The 15,373-nt window shown below is 31.3% G+C and overlaps 2 protein-coding genes across 5 annotated transcripts in view; one reads left to right on the top strand and one right to left on the bottom strand.

The window, feature by feature from the left end:
- The first annotated feature begins 318 nt into the window (after positions 1-318).
- LOC140047211 (vesicle-trafficking protein SEC22b-like) lies at positions 319-3,973 on the top strand. The gene is made up of 6 exons (XM_072092091.1): positions 319-472; positions 798-899; positions 1,230-1,339; positions 1,854-2,014; positions 2,118-2,264; positions 2,599-3,973. Exons 2-6 carry the CDS (start codon positions 825-827, stop codon positions 2,754-2,756), a joined length of 651 nt encoding a protein of 216 aa, XP_071948192.1. The 5' UTR covers positions 319-472; positions 798-824; the 3' UTR covers positions 2,757-3,973.
- Positions 3,974-4,768: 795 nt separating this feature from the next.
- The window catches only part of LOC140047207 (formin-binding protein 1-like), a 35,917-nt gene continuing 25,312 nt past the window's right edge, over positions 4,769-15,373 (bottom strand). For 3 of the 4 annotated variants that reach the window (XM_072092083.1, XM_072092081.1, XM_072092080.1), the window contains 6 exons: positions 13,348-13,457; positions 12,771-12,903; positions 11,035-11,079; positions 7,938-8,164; positions 7,498-7,589; positions 4,769-7,110 (listed from right to left, as the gene is read on the bottom strand). In XM_072092083.1, coding sequence (XP_071948184.1) covers positions 6,968-7,110; positions 7,498-7,589; positions 7,938-8,164; positions 11,035-11,079; positions 12,771-12,903; positions 13,348-13,457 — 750 coding nt within the window. In that variant the 3' untranslated portion in view covers positions 4,769-6,967. The remainder of the gene's footprint in view (positions 7,111-7,497; positions 7,590-7,937; positions 8,165-11,034; positions 11,080-12,770; positions 12,904-13,347; positions 13,458-15,373) is intronic. The other variant, XM_072092082.1, reaches the window with a different exon arrangement.

Raw genomic sequence — 15,373 nt, forward strand, 5'->3', positions numbered from 1 at the left:
AAATTGGGTAAGGAAAGCATTTTATTATGGGGTAACGGATCAGAGAGAGTTTTACTTTATTTTTATCTTAACATAAGATGTGTTTAATATCAAATCATATCATATCATATCAGATCGGTTTATATTATTGAACGGGTTATGGTTGAAATGATTATAATAAAAAAAAATCTTTGTTTATAAATAAAAAGTACGGAGTTTCCGAAAATTCATATTGATCGGAGGGGTGGGGTGGGCGAGTTGAATTGCAGGAACAGCCGTTTATCTACTTCCGGGTCATGATTAATGAAGCGTGTGATCTGAATGAACTTTACGATGTGTTTTCCAATCCACGTCAGCTCTAAACATAAGGTTATTACTGTATTTATTATTGATAAACGACCAGAAAACACTGCTCGGTAACAATTGTTGTTTCGTCTACAGAAGATTTAGTATATTTTATACTTTCAGTTGATTGCAATTTACCAAGGAAAAAGTCAGTAACCAAGTTAACAATCAGTTTTGTTTTAGCGTGATGCACGGTAACTCCGTCCCGTCTGCTGAGCGAGAGTTTGTCAGCAAGTTTACGCTTCTTCCCCCATCTCTGCAAGCGAAAATATATGAGGCTAAGCCTATCTAGGCCTAGCCTAGATAATACATTACAATACAAAGTTTCATAAGTGCAGATTAAAATTGTTGTTGTAAATAGTTATCAGTAATTATGTACAGGCCTAGACTAGTCAGATATAATCAATGTTGAATTTTAAAATAAGATAATTAATTTATATTAAATAGTTTTTTGAATATCTAATTCTTTGCAGGTTTGAAAGAAACAGAAAGAGCAAAAAATGATATTGTCAACTTTCATTGCTAGAGTGGCTGATGGACTTCCACTAGTAGCGTCCATGCAGGAGGATGAGCAGGTGAGAACCGGATGAACACATAAAGTCGGTGACAGATATTTTAAAATTGGTCCTGTTTTATTTGGGTTGCAATTCTTACCTTTAGCAATGAAATCAACTTCTCATATTTTGTGTGATTTTGATGAATATTATTGACTTTACTCACCATCAGTTTTATTGCGTTCAATACAAGGCCAGGGTTAGGCTGTCTTTATTAATACTCATGACTGATAAATTAATTGCGTTTTAACCTTATTTTTATGTACGGTACACTAGTAGTTGTTTTTTATATTAAGACAAGTATTGTAAGGAATTTTGCTTTAATATAAATTTTGATTTATTTTTTTACAGATAGGAAGAAGTTTATCTGAATATCAAAAACAAGCAAAGCTTCTGTTTTCTAAGATGAATCAATCTTCACCACCTAAATTAAGCATAGCAACTGAGCCATACATATTTCAGTAAGGAAACTAATAGATGTTGTCTTTAATAAATTAATTAATGTAATCATTGAAAATAAGTTAAGATTTTGTAATTTATTATAAGATTTATTAGCGCACATCTACTAAAATGCTCAAAGTCCAAAGGAAACTTCATAGAAATGATGTTAAATGTTAAACTACTCCGTAAACGAAATAAAGACAAAACCTGCATAACTACAATTTAAACTGGCTAGTACATAGTTCAGGTGCTCTCAGATGTGACCATTTGACTAGACAAATAAAAAAACTAAAAATATATATTGCCACAACCGAATGAACTCCATCTGTAAGATTATCTTTTTAAGTACAGCATCTTGCTTATATGTGTGAGCATATTACAGGCATAAAACTGATTTAATGAAAAATATAATTTTGCAAAATACTGAACTTGTTTTTGTACTAGTAGTATTTGTATGTCACCTATAGATGTGAATTCAGAAATAAATATGAAATTAAATAGTTTTAATAACCACTATATTTTCTTATATTTCAGCTATATTATACAAGATGGTGTTTGCTTTTTGGCATTATGTGAAAAATCCTTTAAAATGAATTTAGCATTTCAATATTTAGAGGACATCCAACAAGAATTTGCTTCAAAATATGGCCGGCGGGTGGCAACAGTCTCTAGACCGTACCCGTTCATTGAATTTGGTAAGTTGCCAATTCCAGAGATTATGTGTAAAATAAAAATTGACTTTGATAGTGATACTTACATATACATAATTATTTGTATACAAAAACATTTTAATTTCAGACACATATTTATCAAAAGCTAAGAAAACGTACGTAGACAGCAGACAAAGAAGACATTTAACAGGAATCAAGTCAGAGTTACATGATGTTCAAAGAATTATGGTCCAAAATATTGATGACGTCATGCAGAGAGGTATTGCAATCTCAGGTAAGTGTGCATAGTATACCAGTTTTACTGGTGTAACTTTACTTTAAGTATTGTGCAATCATGGTGTGTCAATGTCGCGTCACTTTACCACACACAATATCAATGTTGTTTCAATCATTGTTCCTCAAAATGGGTGTGTCATGGTCACTTTTTTGACGCAGGGGTGTGTCATGGTATTCATAAGGTGTGACACACATCGGACAAATGACGCACCTCTCCCAGGAGTCGTATAGTGGGTCATACAATTGACAAGTACATTATAAGCAAGAAGTAAAGCAAGTCAATAAGTTTAACATTTTGCACAAATAAAATGCGTTTTCTTTTTACTTTTTAGACTTGGATGAAAAAGCAAGTAATTTAGTTTACAATTCAGAGAAGTACAAGAGAGACGCAAAAAACCTGAATCTTCGATCCCGAAATGCGAAAATTGCTGCCGTAACGAGCATTGTAGTGACATTCTTAATCTACCTGAGATTTTGGTGGTTTATATAAAGCAAATCGACCAGCAAATCTTGTTATAAATGATTCCAGAGTATAATGTATATCGTAAAAGAAACGAAATTGATATTTTAAATTGAAAAATTATATTGTCATTTGCAATGGATCAAATTCCTTGATTTCGAAGATGGACAATTTTACTACCAACATCACACTCGCACTAACCTGTATCTCAACTATTTTATATGCCATTACATTTATCAATACATTTATTATTGAAAATTGAGCACACTTTATTATTGTATTTATCCACCTTTAATTTCATGATTGTCACAATGTTTCAAAGAGATTTTGGTTTCCTAAAAGGTTGGGATCTATGATTTAAACCACTTCCCTTCCCAAATGAGAAAAAATTGCCTTTATTTAATTCAACTATTGAACAAGAGGCTAAACTTGTTTCCCACCATGATGTAAACGTAAGCGCAATGCAAGTAATTTGACCAATCACAAGCAATGGATTATCCAAACTGTCGATTTTTCTTAGCATCATAGTGGGAACTAAGTTTAACAGACCTGCAAGATACAGTATTAATATGCATACTAAATGCTATATAATTAGATAATCATAATATATGTTTGAGGTTTTGACACTTAATAATTTGTAGTACGACTGTGGGGTCCAATGGTAAATTCTGATTCTATGTTTTATCCCATATAGGACTGTTCAAATGAAAAGTAATGTATGTATTTCAGCAGTTAAAAAGTAGCAACTTTATGTAGACCTACTGTAGTTTGAAAGTGTATATAACTCTCCTAAAATAGCTTGTCTTTTTGCTACATTGTATATTATGTTGAAGTTAGAAAATAAGAATAAAATCACAAATATTTAATGACGACTAAAACATTCTTTTAGCTCCAGTGTTATTTTGAGGATGAAGATTGAATTTTTATTTTAATATTCCGATGGATTTTATATCATCTCAAATATTAATGTGTAGGGTATGGGTAAACAATTTGGTGAAAATTAGGGGATGGGGTTATACTCCGATTTACCAAAAGTAAGCATTAACTTGGCCATATATGGTAATTACACTGTTTTTAAACAAACTTGTGGAAAACGAGACACTATTATTATAACAAGTCGCACTATGAACAAAATACAAACTAGATAAATTTGCTTGTAAATAATAAAATGTATATTTACACACCATTGACAATAGTAGCCTGCTATCTCTCATACTGGTTCAAGTATAACTATAGTACATTATCAACTATACCCAACTCTTACTTTAAGGCTTACTATGCCTTGTATACTAATATTAGTATACCATATTATATGTGTCAATATTGTATTGTAGACGAACTTTATATACTGAGAGTATTTTACATTATAACAATCATTATTTAATTTATTGTTATGAAAAAAGAAATTCTTTTAATATATAAAATGATTTATGAATGATGCGGACTGTTATCAGATAATCCATCTACATTGATTAACATAAAGATCTAACAGGTGGCTACGTAATACATTATCTTAATTATAAATACATTTCGTACAAAACATTGTAAAAAAAAGAAGAAAAAAATTAACATTCAAATTCACAGAACTCGTGTTTAATAATTGATGTACTTCAATTATTCATAAAATCTTGTAACATACCACTAAATAACTATGTAATAATTGTGATATTAATATCTATTTATAAACATCAATCATGCTTTCATAAAAGTTGAAATTGGAACAAAAGGATTTTAGATATTAAATGAAAGACAGGTATATAATTTGACAAAAAGAAACGTATCAACAATTTCTATTGTATGCAGCTAGTTCCATACAAAAACATAATGGCAGTATACCTTATAGATGAACTAATATAAATTATACCGGTTGTGGTCAGTAACTTTTATTTTGCCGATTTATAGTATGAATAGAAGTACATGGTGTATGTTCGAATCATGTTTGTCTTTTAATGGCTTGGTAGAACTTCTTGAAAATTTGAAGTGTTTTTCAAGACATTTTGTCTCAAAAAAGAACCCAAATCCTAATTTTTTCCGTGTAAGGATTAAGTGGGTTGTCCTGAATCCATTGTGCTTTTTTGTACAGTTTATAGATGCAAAATAAGGGGTTAATAGGAACCACACTATACAGTAATTATGGATAAATTCAGACTATTCTGTGATTTTAAGGAATATCCAAAATTGTATTAAAAGTGAATAATATTTGTAAAGTGAATTATATTTAGACTTTTGTATAATCGGGTTAAACAACTAAATTGTTGCCATAATCAATGGTATTTGAAAATAAAATATAAATTATAATATGGTTATAAAATAATAATTTTAAATTATTTCTATCGTTAATTTAGTTTTCAGTACAGTATTTAATTGTCCAAATCAAATTTTAAGATAATAAATTAGACAAAATATCTATTTTAATAAAATCTAGGTGGAATCTAAAATGAAATTAAAATTTATGTAAATGCATTTTAACATGCATAAATCATCATTTGCATACATTAAATCCTGGGCACCTGTTTCACCAATCAGCACCTTTCAGGAATGAAATCATTATCAAACGCTTGCTATAACATTTTATGTGTGGTATTTTGTTTAATACATAGGCTCTAACTACATCATTTATTATTTATAAAAATTGCTTGTCATTCTTTACATTAATATTATAATGATGAAAAATGTATTAACACTGTAAAAATAATATTATTTAATTTAATGTGATAACCACTCTACTATTCGCATATTATAAATCTGCATGTGATTTATATTGTTTATAAGGGCATAATTAGTTTTTAACTTCAGTAACTAGGGTGTTAAGAACGCTATGCAATTTTCTAATGCTGCTTTGCTTATCAAACCTTTTTTTTTTGTATGTACACACACCAATGGAAGAACTCAACTAACAGTAATGATTAACGCTGCAAACATTTCGCTGTGTACTTTAAAAATAAAAACATATTTCAATATATTATATTTCTAATCCTAATAAGGACTTTTAGACATAAATGCTTACATTTTATTGGGAAATATGACATTTTACAACATTTGGGTTGGTTCATTCAGCACTGTAGATAATACATGCTGATAAAAATGTTTTTATGTACAAAAATATTGTAATTGGAATCATCTCGCCTAACTAGTGAGCTTCTTAATCTCTGTCTACATTATCAAACTAGTTTGACAAAAAAAGTGTGATGTGTCCAAATATGGTGGTGATATGACATCATCATGTCCATATATGGGCACATCACATTTTTTTGTCACATAAAATTTGATAGTGTAGACAGAGCTTAAGATATATCTATATTAATTAAACTTATATGAAATAATATATGATTTTGTAATTTTACATTATTTTGGCAAATTTGTTTAAATCTGAAATGTATTCCATTCTACTGGGTTTGTAGTCTGAATCATGAAAATCCCAAAACATTTTTCTAATAAAATAATAATTGCATACATTAGATAGATACTAAAAAAACACCAGAAATATCATACTAACTCATAAATACATACATATTTTTATATATTTCTTTAATAGACTGGCTGTTTTACTTTATCGTTTTTTTGCATTTTGCCTATTTTTATTTGTATAGCCATTATGATTCAGCCCCATTTCCGTCTGACAAAAAAAGTGTGATGTGTCCAAATATGGTGGTGCTATGCCTAAATATAGTAGCGATATGACATCATCATGTCTATATATGGGTACATCACATTTTTTCACATAAAGTTTGATAGTGTAGGAAGAGCTTTATGATTTTAATTTATATTGTAAATATTTGTTAGGTTACCAGAGAACATTTAAATGGTACAATTTATAAGTTATGTCTTTTTTCGGTTTAGGCACCAACATATTTAAATTTGAGACAGCGTGTAGATATTGCGGCTTTCCTAATATTTAGTATAAAATCAAACGATTGAAATTGTAATAACAACCAATAGAAAATAGGCAAATTATTTAGTAGCTCAAAAAATATGTTGAAGAAGAGATAAAACTAAACACAATTATTTTAACCGCATCAAATTGAATGTGGCCTGGCGCTGACCAGTCATACATTAAGCTCTGTCTAAACTATTACACTAGTTTCACAAAAAAAGTGTGATGTGCCCAAATATGGTAGTGATATTCCCAAATATGGTAGTTATATGACGTCACCATATCCATATATGGGCACACCACATTTTTTCACATAAAGTTTGATAGTGTAGACAGAGCTTTATGCACTTATCATATCATTTATTGTTTAATTATCTATTTGTATGTATGAAGTAGGAACATAGCCCTCTTCACTGCCCTTGCGCACACGAGTCCAACCATCTCCGCTGTCATACTCCATAACATCATATGTATCGTCTGCTTGCAAACTTAGCGATGACCCTTCCGTGGCTGAGAGAAAAAAAAAATCTTATTTCAAAATAGTAGGATTTAACATCACCTTTTTTAATTGTCAAATGGTGCTTGTTCGTCTCTCAAAAAAACAGGGGCTAGAATGGATCAGTACACCAGAATAACTCCATTAATCTTTTGAAGATGTACATCTTCAAAAGAGAAATGGAGTCTTTAAAAGTGCACACATGCTATTGTGTACACTAGACCTCCTCCGAGAAGTCTAAAAATATGATTGAGGAAAGCCTTCAACCTGTACCGATATTATAGCTATAGTTTGTAATACCCCTACAATAACTGCTCAGCCACACGATAACAACATATTGTCTAACTGAGGCTACTCAGGTATGACATTGGATAGAGTTATGAATAAAGTTGTATAATTACCATCAAAGGAATATAGAGCAATACATGTACATAAGACAACCTCGTCACCAAAGTCCTCATCAAATGTGCTCTCTGGCCGCAGCTGACCAATGCTGAAAGACAAGTGTATGTTTTGGTCACTCTTATACTGGACACCTTTGGACTGGCCTAATATGTCTGGTATCAGGAAAATGTCTAGTATTGGGAAAGTGGACTGTGTATATTCAAGAAAGGATACATATGTTTTGTGGTTGATGAATGTTTGAATAGATACCTGGAATGGTAAGCTTAAGCTCTGTTTACACTATCAAACTAGTTTAACAACAAAAAAGTGTGATGTGCCCAAATATGGTAGTGATATGACATCATCATGTCAATATATGGGCACATCACATTTTTTGTCACATAAAATTTGATAGTGTAGACAGAGCTTAAGATAGCTGACTGAATCAGATACCTACCTATGTCTACTGTCATCAAATGTAGAGTTTGCTGGTGATGATGCATTTGGCAGAGACTGAGTACTGGAGGTGCTAAGCCCATCAATAGGGGGTGGTGCTGGGATTGTAAAATCTGGGGGTGGTGGTGTACTTGCGTTTTGGCTGGGGCTGTTAACTTGTTCCTTCGGAAGTGTTTGACTTTTGCCACTTGTAGACACAGGTTTGCCTTCTGCCTTGTCCATAAACGACTGTAGAAAAATAAAAATAAATACCAACATTTAAAACTATCAACGTCACCAAATAAATGTTTATTTTGACTTAGAATTAAGATAACAATTCTTTTTTATAATATAGACAGTAAATACATTTTCTGGGCCCACCAATTTTTTTTTTGTGGTATTAATGCACATTTAGTATTGCATTATATCATTAATCAGTGTTTAATTTTTTTCACAGGCTTTGTTTGCTCACATATATGCATACTTTATTTGAGTAAACAAACAAACAACAAAATTGAAGGTGATTGGATTTGACTGGGCTATAGTGAATGATGATGTACCATGAATCCCAAATAAAGAGGGTAACTATGAGCTTCAGTTATCTATATTCCCATTTATTGTGTATTATCCCTTCCGGTCTATTCACTCTTGCCATCTATTCACCCTTGTCATCTATTCACCCTTTCCATCTATTCACCCTTCCCACCTATTTTCCCTCCTCGTCTATTCACCCTTTCTATCTATTTCTTTTCCTGTCTATTCACCCTTCTCTCTATTCACCCTTCCCGTCTATTCATCCTTCCCATCTATTCATCCTTCCCATCTATTCACTCTTCCCGTCTAATTCACCCATCCCACCTATTTCCCGTCCCCGTCTATTCACCATTCCCATCTATTCACCCTTCCCTTCAATTCACCCATCCTTCTATTCACCCTTTCCGTCTATTCACTCTTTCCGTCTATTCACCCTTTCCGTCTATTCACCCTTTCCGTCTATTCACCCTTTCCGTCTATTCACCCTTCCCGTCTATTCACCCTTCCCATCTATTTCCCTTCAAATTTTGTTCAATATAATGCCTATGATTATATTAAAAGAATATAATGAAGAACACACTCATCTAAATACTACAAACAACACAACAAAATGACTGTATACATGTATTAGTGATAACGTTGTTGAAATGTTTTGTTATGTATAACAATAAATAAATAAATGACAATTATAACAAATGAACACAATTCTGGTATTAAATCATAAAAATGACAGAATACTAAACTGGTGACCAAACATCAATGGGACAAATGAGTTACAACCTGAAGCTTTTTGCTGTCAACAAATTTAAATGTTATCCTTTTATGAAATAAATATCACACTTAAATCTCATTTGTGTGTCATCATGATTGTGGTACTATAATTTGACTCAATTATACAATTTTTCTTTTAAGTGTTCAATTTTGCGCATTTTTATTCAAAGGCGTTCATGCATGCAAGCTTGAGATCCTGTTAGAATAAAAAGTAGATTAAGCGCATGTTCACACTTTTGCAAAACCAGAGATTCACATTAAGCCATCATCATGTTAGACCTCATTTCACACCTATGCTGCCAAACAACGTATATTAAGCCAGGTGAAAATGTACTGTAGCATAATTATGTAATATACACAATTTGATCTGAACAAACAGTTGATTAGCAAAAGCTATGTGAAACGCATCAACATTGTTAGTGTATACCAGCATGTCACTCTGACCAGCTTTAAGCTAGGTCCTCCCATAGATGCAAGGATGTAAATGCACCGCAAATTGACCAATCACGTCGTGATGGATCATCCGAACTGTCTCTTGTGATTGGTCAATTTTCAATTGACAATGCATCGTGGGAACCAAGCTTTAGATAATACCATCTTAATGCATTGACAACATTCAAGTACAAACTGATATGAACATAGTGTTATGAAGCAGACAGTTGAATTTAAATTAACATTAACGCTCACATTTGTACTGCAATGCTTCAACAAATTTGTTTAAAAGATTAGCTGTTAATACAATATAATTAAATTTAAAATACAATTCAAATATTTTGTGATAATTTTGTTGCTATTCAAAGCAATTCAGTTTATTTATATACAGCAATGAGTTATTGCATTTCGCACTAGAAATTTTCCTATTCTTTAATTAGAAATTAATGGCTATATAAGTTAAGTTACTTGTAGACAAGATATAATTATATTCTATGCATCAACTAAATTCTAACTGTGTGAATAATATTGTTAGTCATTAAAACAAACTAGCTCTAATATGAAAACCTAAACAAATTATTTAAAGTTGAACTCTTGCTTGATATTATTAGAAACTAAAATGAAATAAGTATTATCAAATCCGAAGCTATCAGCTTTTCAAAAGATTTTATGAAGAAAAAAACAACAAACATAACACTCTGTCTACACTATCAAACTATTTTGACCAAAAAAGTGTGATGTGCCCAAATATGGTAGTGATATGAAATCATCGTGTCCATATATGGGCACATCATATTTTTTTGTCACATAAAGTTTAATAGTGTAGACAGAGCTTTAGAAAAAATGACAAATGAAAGGGGGAAAAAATGAAAATTGGAAAAACAAGCCATTCTCATAGCAAATAAGAATGTAAAGCACACATGCAAACTTAAACTCCAAAAGCATGCAGTAAAATGAACATGCAGCACACATGGTTTATAGGCTGGACTGAGCATGGCACCACATACTACAATATAGACAAAGCCTATATATATATATATGATCACTATTCATAATATATTGGTATATTTATTACAATCACCTTCACAGTAAAACTGAATTGAGATTTTAATGCTCAAACTTTATGACAAAAAAGTGTGATGTTCCCAAATATGGTAGTTTTTATGACATCATCATGTCCATATATGGGCACACACATCACATTTTGATGTCACATAAAGTTTGATAGTGTAGATAGAACTTTACTTATTTTTATAAAATGCCAAATTCTGAAAGTTATCATCCTCCTCATTGGTTTGTAAACATTTGTTTGTAATGCTTGACTGCTTCGTAGTATGTGGTGATGCATACTACCATTGAAAGTACCTGAAAATGATACTTACGTTGCGATTACTACTATTGCTATAAGGTGCATTACCCACATATTTCTAGAGGTATGGAAAGAAGGGCATGAACATTTGAAAAAAATATTCAATAAATATTATCTCTGCTCACATGGGATGTTGCCCTTTGACCTCCATAGCAACCAAAACATGGCCAATTAAAACACACCAATAAGATGGTACTTTGAATCTGATGTTGACAAAACAAGTTTAAAATGTTTTAAATTTAATTTCTTCTTATTGAAAGTTATTTTAGTTTACGACTGAGATGATATTTCGCAAGTAATATAATACATTTTTTAAAACCCATAAAATTACTATGCAAGTATTACATAGAACTAGTATTTTATTTAAAAGGATCAAAATGCAGAACAAAAATATGAAAATATATGTATATGAAAAATATGAAAACAGGCGTTATGATAAATGATAAAACAAGCTATATATTGTAACCATAGAAACAAATAACAAGAATACATGGACAATATTAGTATTAATCCTTAAATACATTAAATACCACTTAAAATGTCTCTAATAAAATAACCAAAAAACAGCCAAATTACTACCAATATAAATAATAACATTAAATAAAATAATAATGTTCACTTGCATGTGATGGGTCATGGCACCATGAGCGTCTCTTTGAAGGAAACAATTAAAAAAAAGATGTATTGCTTTAAGCTCTGTCCACACTATCAAACTTTATGTTACCAAACAAATGTGATGTGCCCATATGATGATGTCATATCACTACCATATTTTATCAAAATAGTTTGATAGTGTAGATAGAGCTTAAGATGTGAAATAATAATAAGGTATTTTTTGTCACATGTTACTATCTGGCATATTCCAATATTCATTTTTAATTTTTTCTATAATTATGATTAGATGATGGTAGTGATACTGACAATGGTGGTATAAAAGATAGTGGATGGATTGCCAGCAATGAACAGCAATTGTATTAGCACCAACAGCAAAAATGTTGGCAATGATTTAAAATGATAATTATGCTCCTATTAAACAAACTAGCATTTGATAATAATGAAAGACTCTAATACCATACTAATTAAAACTATTTAATAACACTCTCTGTTTTATGAAACTGAAATAGATTACGAATGAGAGTACGTTTATTGTAAATACATAATATAAAAATAACGCTTAAAAGAGAACGACGTTTCGACTCCATCATGGGGTCATTATCAAGTCCAATGAATAAAATATAAAACAACAACTAATTAAGTAGCACAAGCCAAGGGTCAAAGTTTAAATAACAAAAGACCTATTGTCTAACATAAATAGATTAATTAAATCATATTTTAAGTTGTCCCTTGCCGCTGTCTTCATGTTTTTAATACCTACTAACATTACATCATCACTTTTTATTTCTTTGGAAGAAAAGCTACAGATTTCAGTGAAAATGTACCGCTGATTAAGAAACAGTCTTGCCCTAAAAAAATCTCATAATTCCAATGATTTATAAACATATTATATAAATATCAATAAGTATTGTAAATACCAGAACTAAAATGTTCAAAATATTATTACAGTACTACCATATTTAAAGTTGATCCTCAAATGTGTACTTTACTATGGTAGATAATAAATGTGTATGGGTAGACCCCCACCCTCCATTCCTTTGACCTTTGATCCTTCACCCTGCTTATTGCAATACTATTTTTAATCCACATATAAGTCTCTCTGAGCTTGATGAACTAAAGAAGCCAAGATTTTACCTGATATTTCTGTAGTTCCAATCGATAATCATCCATTCTCTTTCCAATCTGTTGAAGCTGGCCGTCCACGGATGTTGGGTCACCAAGCGAGGAATTCTTCATGTACACGTCTCGCATTTTGAGTAGCCCCTCTCTGGTGAGGTGATACACAAATACAAATGTTGAAATTAATTTAAAAGTCATTTGGTATCATTGGCATGATAGATCATTCATTTAAATTTGATCCCTCAGAATACAAAAGACTATCGCAATAAATGGAGAGCACTGGTTTCACCCAGCCTGTTCCAAATTAGAGAAGAGAGATTTCAATTTTGTATTCATACACATTCCAACAGCAAACAACTTGCCAATTGCAGGGTGTAAAATATATCATGCATAACAACTAAGTCATTAGGCTTAGGGAATGGAGTAGAAACAGTCATATGTTACAACTCTAATACTAGGTCAGAAATGAAGCCTAGACTGGGATTGGATTAAAAGGCACCAAACTACAGCTCTTAAAGAGTGTTGCTCCAGCTGGAAACCTGCTCCAGTTGGTTGGTTTAATTTACTATTATTAATATGTTAAAAGGACAACCTTTCTTTCTGTTCTTTGTCAATTTTAGCATTTAGTTCATCAATTTTCTCCTGCAGTTTCTTCTTTTGTTGTGTTGGTTGTAAATGACTAAAGTCCTCCTTTGGTTCATCCTGTATAAACATAAAGACAACAAATAATTATCAATAATGTTAAATCAAAATTTGTCCATGTTGCCTCTGCTGTGACATCACATCCTGTTCACCTAGACAAGAAGTCAATCACTTGACAGATAACTTTTGAGAATAACAATAAAAAGATAAAATCAATTTCCGGAAAATTAGCAATTATTTATCAATGATTGTTGATTTGCATATTGTCATCATTAACTTAAATTTCCATCTTTTAGGCAAATTCTCCTTAAAAAAACAATTGAAGTAACTGGTGATAAACTTACAAGAGGGTTTCACAAGGTTTGGTTAATTAGAGGACCAAATAAGGTAGAAGTTATTATTATTATTTATTATACCATACTCAGTAATGTCTACTATTATCATAGGTTGTGTTCACACCATAGGTTGTGTTCATACCAGTCTACCAATATTATCATAGGTTGTGTTCCCACCATGACTACTATTATCATAGGTTGTGTTCCCACCATGACTACTATTATCATAGGCTGTGTTCAGACACGGTGCAAGGTGTATGTTAATCCATTCACCAAGTAAAAGCTTAGTTTGCCAACTTGTTTATGCAAAACAACATGCCAATCTGCTCAGGCATGCATGAGTTTAGTATCTTATATTAATCTGGGCAGGTCATTATAATCCAGCTTCATAGTGGCTTATGCAACTCCATGAATAAATTCACATTAACTAATTTGTTTATGCTGAATGATATACCACCAATATTAAATGTATGTGGATACAATGTATGAAATGAAATGGTATATATATATATGACATGTAGATATACAATCTGCAGACAGTACTGTTTTGATCTTATTAGATCTTGTCTGTGCAGATCAGATTTTGATTGTATATAAAGGGAAATAATGTGAGACAAAAGATATTTAGAATTACTGTATTTGTAAGACAAAACAATTTTAGTCTACGATATGACAATTATGCTTTCAGTGTTTTCCCACCAACGCTACATTCGCCAAGATCCTCAACCCCCACACACCCAGCTCTCCACTAAATCAGTCTCAATCAATTTACTGTTATGCTGTATGTACAATTAGGATACCAACATAGGACACAAGCTAACTGTCGTCAACGTATTGAACATTAAAATGCAAATTGAAAATGTAATAAATAAAAATCAATGGAACAGAAAAAAAAATGAATAAATTACTATCCATGTTCAACACAACATGAATACTTACCGTGATAAAACAACAATGTCTTAATAAGGAATACTTATCTTTGAACAAATTACTTTCTCATTTTGTCAATATTTAATTACGTTTTGGATATAACACTAAAACATTAGTTAATCATGTATCTCTAAAATTCAAGTGTATGCCTAATCAATTTGACAGTAGTGTGAAAACACAATAAAAAAAAGTTATTATCAGGAAGGAGAGAGGAGGGGATAAACTTGCAAAAGCTGTGATTTTTTAAAGTAAAAATACAAAACACAGCCTGCCATCACCACAGTAAGAAAGCAATTAGTAGAATAACACCTCTACTCTGTAGATGTTAATCACAAAACAAAGATGCAAAAATAAGGGGAAAGGAGGTCATATAAAGGGGAGAAGGTCGAACAAGAAAATTAAAACAACTTTACTACAACCACTTCATTAAACAGTTCGTCCATAAAAAGACGAAAGATGTTAAAATAAAATTCTGTAATATGACAACTCATGGAAAAGGTGAAAAAAAATGTATAAAAGGTGCAGTGAAAAGAGCCTACAAATAAAATGTGAAAATTACAATAATCACAAACACTATTTTAAAATTGACAAAACTTTTTGTGATAAACATTCTAACTAACAATTGATTACTCACCATGGAAACACAATTCCAGTCGAACGGAACAAAACCGGAACGAAAGAAAATTATTATCAAAATTAGCAACAAGAAAA

Source organism: Antedon mediterranea, chromosome 4 (assembly GCF_964355755.1).
Source record: "Antedon mediterranea chromosome 4, ecAntMedi1.1, whole genome shotgun sequence".
NCBI classification, from domain to species: Eukaryota; Metazoa; Echinodermata; class Crinoidea; order Comatulida; family Antedonidae; genus Antedon; species Antedon mediterranea.

Excerpts from the sequence above, each read along its gene's own strand:
- LOC140047211 (XM_072092091.1), top strand. The coding sequence starts at position 825 with ATGATATTGTCAACTTTCATTGCTAGAGTGGCTGATGGACTTCCACTA. Across the intron at positions 900-1,229 it reads CCATGCAGGAGGATGAGCAG|ATAGGAAGAAGTTTATCTGA; the intron begins GTGAGAACCGGA and ends ATTTTTTTACAG. Across the intron at positions 1,340-1,853 it reads ACTGAGCCATACATATTTCA|CTATATTATACAAGATGGTG; the intron begins GTAAGGAAACTA and ends CTTATATTTCAG.